Here is a 7,819-nt window from a genome sequence, read left to right on the forward strand (position 1 = left end):
GTGTTATGAATTGCGGTGCCAAACTTCACTTTTATCTTCTTCCCAAGTATGCAATGCTCACACAGCTCCATCTTGCAGGTCTTTGCACCTTTCAATAGCCCCTGTTTTGCCAATGACTGTAGGGACTTTTCACCTGTGTGTCCAAGCCTCATGTGCCATAGTGTGGTAGTGTCCTCCTCTGTGGTGATAGAAGCAGCCAGACCCCCTGTAACTGTCTTGCCCTTCAAGTAGTATAGGTTATTTTTCCTGACACCTCGCATCACCACCATGGACCCCTTCATGACCTTCAAACTAGCATCCTCTAAGATCACTCTATAGCCGGATGCCTCCAAAGTCCAAAGAGATATGAGGTTCTTCGTCAATTGCGGCACGAACTCTTCGTCAACTGCGGCACGAACCTCACATCTTTCAATTCCCTAGTCACCCCGTCATGCATTCTGATTCTGACTGAGCCAATCCCACTAATAGGACAAACGTGATCGTTCCCCATGAGCACCACGTCTCCTCTCTTCAACTCCTCAAAGTTGGTAAACCAATCCCTCTTAGGGCAAATATGAAATGTAGCTCCCGAATCAATCATCCACTCCGTAGAGTCGGCATAACAAACTGACGGCAGTGTAGGACAAGAATAACCGGAAGAATCCAAATCTGAAATGTCGCCAACAACCTTGGCAACATTCACCTCTGAAGCTTGTACAGCTTTCCCCCTTTGCTTCCCGGCTCTATCCTTCAACTTTGGGCACTCATTTTTCCAATGTCCCTCTTCTTTGCAAAAGGCACATTGATTTCTACCAACACTTTTATGGCCACCCCTATTCTTTGATTTTGAGCGGTTGAACTTTTGGCGGTTTGGACTACGGCCACGAACTGCAAGTGCATCACCCGATGCCTTCTCGGAGGGCTCACAATCATTCTTCCTCAGCTCATAATTCACCAATACCGAGGTCACCTCCTTGTAGCTAACTGTAGTTCGCCCATTTATCATAGTGAGAACAAAGGTGCTAAAATCATCATCTGGCAATGAACACAACAATAACATCGCCTTGTCTTCATCCTCCACCATGATATCAACATTGGCCATATCCGAAATTAGCTTTATGAAGTCGTTAACATGCTCTCGAACGGAAACTCCCCTCTTCATCTTGAATTGGTAGAACCTCTTCTTCAAGTGAAGCCGATTCTCAATGCTCTTTGTCAAATATTTTTCATTGAGCGTTTCCCACAATCTCTTTGCCGAAGTCTCGTTCATCACATCATAAATGAGATCCGGTGTTAGGCATGACCGAATAACCCCACAAGCCCTACTGTGCATTTTCTTCCAAACCCTATCATCAATCTCCTCGGGTTTCTCTTGAAACTCAAGAGTCTCCTCCAAATTTTGTGCATCCAAGACGTCCATTACTTGACACCTCCATAAACCGAAGTTGATATTGCCGTCAAACTTTGAGACATCAATTTTAGTGTTATTGATGCTCAAATTTTGGATCGCCTTTGTCAAAGCCGACCCCGATGTACTAGTAGCACTTGAACTAGCCCTGCTTGTATCACCCATATTGTAGATCTACTCTTTAAATAAGAATCCAACAGTGAATCCTTCGAACAAAACTCCCAAATCCAACCCGGAGCTCTGATACCACTTGTTGTGCGCCGCAGAAGCCTCGAATAGCCAAAACAATAGCACACACAAGAACAAAATAGACCACAATAGACACAAGCCAACCAATCACAGCAAGAACACAAGATATACGTGGTTCGGCAATGTGCCTACGTCCACGGGGCAAGGAGGGGGGAGTTTCACTAATCAAATCAAAGAGGAATATAAATTAGGGTTACATCCATTAATAACATCATAATGGAACTACAAAGGTTAATCATTGTGTATCTTGTTAGAGAGTAGACGTTTCCTAACTTTGATAGCAAGGCTTCTTAAAGAAGTATAAAAAAAATCCCAAAGGAAAATTATCTACATATATAAATGCAGAAGATAGTCTAATTAGCCTCTAATTTTTAACCCAAGTCTCCATCCTTTGTTTCTAACAACAGAGCCCCAGACTTGTGGCTCTTATTGGGATTGTGTCTTTGATTCTTTATATAACTTTATGAGAATTAGATAATGTTAGAGATCTATCATGATTAGGAGATTGGGTTTTATCATAATTAGGAGTTTGAATCCTATTATAAGTTGAAAGTTAGGCTAGAGATAAAGTTTTGGTTTCTCTATAAATATTCTTCTATTGTTGGAGGAAAAACAAAACAGATAAGAGAGAGCCAATATTCTTGTAATTTAGGGTTAGCAGAGGACGTAGCCTGATTCAAGAATATTGTGCGAAAGACGAGTGTTTCGTAGTCTTTGTCCGTGCAAAAGATTACATAATTGGGAGAAGGTTTCACGGTCTTTGTCCGTTCAAAAGATTGTAAGGAGAGGGCTTTGGAGAGAATATGAGAGTTGATTATGTATGTGAGGTTGAGAGGTTGAGAGACGAGTTAAGTGGTTCCTCTTGTAGTTCTCCCTGATACATAGTGGATTTCTCGTATTGTTGCTCGTGGACGTAGGTCGAAGTTAGTCGACTAAACCATGTAAATCTCGGTGTTCTTTCTTCTTGATTGTGGTTGTTTTATATCTTGTTGATTGTGGTTGTTTTATATCTTGTTGATTGTGGGTTGGCTTTCAAGTTGCGCAAATCGTAGTAGGTGGGGAGACTAAAATTCCCCAATAGCTCTCTACTAAGAAGCCCTTGACTTTCTTTATTGACAATAAAACCCTAAAATTTTAGTTTTTCTCTCCTAAGAGACCTTTAACTTTCTTTTTCTAGCAACAAAACTCCTAAATTATCAAAGAAGAGTTGGAGGCTTCTTAGAAGAGAGGAGTAAACGTTAGGGGCTTCATTGTAAAAAAAAATAAACGTTAGGGGCTACTTAGAAGAGAGGGGTAAAACTTAAGAGCTAATTTGTTGTAAAAAAAAAAGATAAAAAAAGGAAATTGGGTTTGTTAGAAAAAGGGGCTAAAGCTAAGGGGCTCTTTAGAATGTCTTCTTTATATAAATGATAAAAAGGGAGACAGAAGAAGCATAATCTCATAATCATCATAATCTTTAAGAGAGTGACAATTTTTTTAACCAAGATCGTCAACTGAATTTGGTGACAGTCTTCTCTTGTTATCCCAAAGGACCTGAAATTCATGCATATTTTTAGCCATCTTACACTTTAAAATCTTGGATATTATGCGCATGCACAACTAATTATCTCCTTCCTCTTTATATAATTATTGTTACTTAATAGTTATTATTACAATTGATTGAGGAACAATGTTTTGTCTTTCTATTCAATAACAATATAATTTGTGTCTCTTTCTTTCGCTGTATCGTGTCATCAAATTCTTTTTGGATCATCAAGTGTGAGAAGAGTCGTTTCTTATCACAAATAAGAAATAGACAGATGAAAAGAGTCTTTAATAAAACTTGAAATATAAAAATACAATTTGGTAGCCTCTCGCCTTTCAAGACTTCAACTACTAAATATCATGTTCTTTTTCTCCTCCTGAAAATTGCCCACGTTCTCCCTTTACTTCCTTTTCTTTTCCTTAATTCTTTCATCCTTTTAATTTAGGTAAGCTTACACGTTTTCATGAAAACCCCTTCTAAGGATTAAGTATTCATAAAAGAAGAAACAGCTTTTTCCCTAGGGTGACAAGAGCATGTGTACCATGAATTTTCAATATTTTGAAATACACGGAGTTTGTTTGTTTCAGCGCAACTCATTGAAATACAACTCTATTGAAATACAAGTGTCAGGTGCATGCAATTCTAATTATATACAGTTATAACTACGTTCGCGTGGTTCAAATTTAAAATTCTACAGTTTGTATTTCTAACAGTGACCATCAGCAAGTTCTATAAAGTTTTTCACATCTAGGTATTGAACATAAATATGGTATAATGAATCATCTTTTCCAATCTGCAACCAAATTTTCCTACACAATCAATTCCTTAGCTTCCTTCATTTTCAAAAAGAAACCAATTAAAAATAAATGTAAATCCATGTAAATCAGCAAAAAATCCCATATTCCCATGACAATTACAACCAAAATATGTCAACATATACTACATATAATTGTATTAGACAAGAGACTCTCTCATGAACTTGAAATAAGAATGGAAGCCAAAATTGAATGGGGGTTCTTGGTTCTTGGTTCTTGATTCTTGATTTCTCAACGATGCTTCTTGCTCTTATCAGAAAACGGACAGCATGGAATTTTCCTGAGAACTTTGTCATCAAGAACCGTGTACTTCTTGTTGATCTCGACCATCGCCTTGTGAGCAACATTATCGACTTCATCCTCGTATGTTTCGTAAAGCCGAGGCAGAGAAATGAGAAGCAGAAAAACTGCAGACGTAGCAATTACTGTGAGTATTTATCAATATAAACTATGAATGTGTATTTGGCCATGAACACAATCTTTATGTTACAAAGAAAAAAAAATTATCTGAAGTTATTAGTAATATCCCATATAAGATACTGAAAGAACAAGGAGAAAAACTATGTAAGAAATAAAACAAAAATGAGAAATGCAACTGACCAATGTATATGAGAGTCAGAAAGCTGAACCATTTGCTGACAACAGAAACTACCCACAGGCAACCAATCGCCTACGTAAAGAATAAAAAGAGGGAGAAAAGCAACGTAGATAACTGAAGCAAACTAAGATATATAGTGAATATAATTTTTGAGAACTTTACCTTGAGGAATTGCTTGATATCTCTACCCGAAGCAATTCTTCTGAAAGCAGAATATGCTTCATTTATTTTAAGTCTCAGCGCAAGTGCTACACTTAGAAACATGCGCTCAGATAAGATAACCTCTGGAAGTGTTGGAGGCTTCCTGAATTCAAATGGAGATATTTTTCTTAGTTTGTATAATATACATAATTAGTTCTTAAAGAACCAATATTCAGTGGACTAGAACTCTGAAGTTGTGGTGAGGGTCAAATCTGACTCACGCACCGGTGTCAATTTTTTCGAAAATCCACTTTAAACTCGTGGATTGTGGGATATGAACTTTGGTTGCTTTGGTACTATATTAAAGTCCCTCTAACTATTACACAAAAACTCCGAACTTGTGGTGAGGGTCGAGTGATGTAGTACTATATTCTAAGATTAGTAGTTAGTTATATCATCAATGGTAATACCATACATCAATAGTGACATTCATAAATGCAGAAATACAAGGTTCCAAGAGAAATAGTAGAATACCAAAGTTATGAGTTGGATTTAGTACAAGAAAAACATTAGAGATCATGAAAGTGAAATAAAAAAATATCTAAAAAATGGCTCAAATTTCAAATAATGGTTATGCTATTTGGAAATTAAATGTCAGCGATAAGAAACTCCAATTTGAAAAGTTTTCGGTATTAGTTAATGCACATCTGATATCCTGTATAAATCTCAAACAAAATGCCATCTGAAATTATCAAGAAATATAGCAATTTTGCACAGAAAACTACATGTCAATACTATGTTTAAAATGGCGATGGCGAGAATGAAGCCTGAGATTCTTGCAAACAAATACATATAGTCCTCTCATAATGCTAAATATGTAGCAAAAATCTAGCAAAAAATCGCCGATTATGAAGATGATGGATCATGATTATGGGGAGTTTTACCTGTTGACAAGTGGAGCAGCATAGGATCCAAAAAAGAGTAACAAGAGTGAAAGAATGAGACAGTGACAAATAAAAGTGAGCAAGTGATAATCCATCCCTTCAAAGAGAAGCCAGAGAGTAGTCACTCCCACAACAATCCCCCCTGTCATCTGCTTGTTTCTCCATAGCACTACATCAGCAGCTGAAATCACATTCAAGTTATGTGACTAAGATGAATTAAGTGTACAAAATTATGTTCATTGCACAAAGTCCATCATGTTTCTTCTTCTCCTAAGAAAAATTTCAACTTGAGATTTTGATGTAATGGAAGGAATTTTGAGTTGTTATTTAATCAACCCATATTTAGATTTCATTAAACAGAAATTTAAAGCAAGTTTTAATAATGTTTAAAGCATATTAGAAGGAGAGTGCAGGTCCCAGGTCGAATCTGTTTGTGAGAGTCGGATCTGGGGTAAGGCTTTAACGTTCCCCCTTACTTCTTTTTTATAACGACTATTTCCAGGAAAAAAAAAATTAAAACAAGTTTTTTAGAAAAAAGAAAACTTATCACTGCATGAAATGGTCTAGTTTTCGGCCCGTATAAAAAGATAATGAATAAAACTTGTTCTGAAAACAGATCAATCAACACATAATGGCATTAGTCTTCACAATGATCAGTACCTTTTTCTACCATTTTTCAGATGTATAGTCGAAAACTCAACTCCTTTTGTGCTATCAAGATTATAACGAAATAAAATATGCAAGTTTTTACATATATTTTTCTCTCGAAAAGATTGCATCTACATATAAAACATCACAAAGGGAAACAATATACAAGAATATGAATTGATAGCAAAAAATCACTATTTGGCAGTAGTATATAATAATACTTAGATTTTCATACAAAGAGCAAGCTTTATTTTTAGGATAATATTTCTATAGAACGTTATATTTTAAAGGAAAAAAACTCTACCATTACTTTTGAAAATTCTATTAGTAAATCAATTATAGGCCAAAAAAACATAAATTAGACAAACACTCTGGAAATTAATTAATTAACAAAAACAAAACCATTTACCTTTTCCTCCTCCAATATAACCGTGAATTGGCACCGTTCTTCCAAACATCTTCTTCTTCGAAATTGTCGGTTTAGTCTCCTGTTCGGAATCCGATGAAGACGAGGATCCTTTATCTTCATTGTTCTTGAAGGTTGGAGATCCGTACTCTGACATTATGTACTAGGAAAAAAATTTCACAAGAAAATGAAAGAAATATTTTCAAAAGCTAGAGCATTGTATGAGATAAAAAGAGAGAATTTTTCAATGAGAGTTTAGGGTTGTTTTGTGCAGTATTAGTTTGTGTTGGTTCCTTCTTTGGCTCCGTGTAAGAGAAGTAGAGGAAAAAGCGGGTTGTTTTGTTTAAACGTGGTTGATGCAGAGATTAAACTGGAATCAGTCAGGGTTCAGAAAATGCAGAAAAAATGATTTTGAGAATTTCTGATTTGAAATTTAGAATTAATGACTCTGCTAACTACTAAAATAAATACATTGAGACTTGATAATGCTAATTTATTTTTGTAGACATTAAGATTCCTTGCATGCATTTGCGCATTGCTAATCAGTAATCACGGAGACAATATTTTGCACATTATTAATCACAGATAATACCCAGCAGAGACTCTCAAGTTAACGCAAACTTTAGAAGACTACAATGTTCTTAGATTTTGGATAAATATATAAGCTTTTGCATTTTAAAAATCATGTCAAATAATCAGTTAATTGATGCAAATGAGACCTCGCCGTCGAGCAAAAATCTACAACTAGCGCAGCATGAAAATATTGGCAGCTATAAGTTTAAGCCAAAAATGCAGCTCATAAAAACAACAGTACATCTCATACATTTCCAGGTGAACATTTTCAAGTTGTGAGTGTGGCAATTTCTTTACAGTTAGAGCCTTTTCTTGCGTTTTCTTGCGAATGAAGCATATATGATGGTTTTTCCGGTGCTTGGCTTTAGTCCTCAATGTTTAGCACTTGAGCTCTTGAAACCTTAAAAAACTTGCTTCTGTCGATATCGTCAGCTTCAGCATTACAGAATTTAAACGATAAACAGAAATAACTGCAACTGATACGCACAAATAGAAGGAGTGCAAATTTATACAAACAAACATATACAGCGTGC

General features: G+C 36.0%; 1 protein-coding gene and 1 long non-coding RNA gene across 2 annotated transcripts; one reads left to right on the forward strand and one right to left on the reverse strand.

The window, feature by feature from the left end:
* LOC109820512 lies at positions 3,762–4,586 on the forward strand. Its single transcript, XR_002241871.1, has 2 exons — positions 3,762–3,791; positions 4,234–4,586. It is a non-coding gene; the product is annotated as an uncharacterized LOC109820512 (long non-coding RNA).
* On the reverse strand, positions 4,018–6,975 carry LOC109820511 (reticulon-like protein B1). Its single transcript, XM_020386665.1, has 5 exons — positions 6,717–6,975; positions 5,660–5,840; positions 4,737–4,878; positions 4,577–4,646; positions 4,018–4,383 (listed from the first exon to the last, which is right to left on the reverse strand). The coding sequence occupies exons 1-5, from the start codon at positions 6,868–6,870 to the stop codon at positions 4,208–4,210; spliced, it is 723 nt and encodes a 240-aa protein (XP_020242254.1). The 5' UTR covers positions 6,871–6,975; the 3' UTR covers positions 4,018–4,207.

Source organism: Asparagus officinalis, chromosome 8 (assembly GCF_001876935.1).
Source record: "Asparagus officinalis chromosome 8, Aspof.V1, whole genome shotgun sequence".
NCBI lineage: Eukaryota > Viridiplantae > Streptophyta > Magnoliopsida > Asparagales > Asparagaceae > Asparagus > Asparagus officinalis.

Coding starts and splice junctions, on each gene's coding strand:
- LOC109820511 (XM_020386665.1), bottom strand. CDS start 6,870: ATGTCAGAGTACGGATCTCCAACCTTCAAGAACAATGAAGATAAAGGA. Junction 5,841..6,716: donor TTATATTGGAGGAGGAAAAG/GTAAATGGTTTT, acceptor ATGTGATTTCAG/CTGCTGATGTAGTGCTATGG. Junction 4,384..4,576: donor TCTGACTCTCATATACATTG/GTCAGTTGCATT, acceptor CTACGTCTGCAG/TTTTTCTGCTTCTCATTTCT.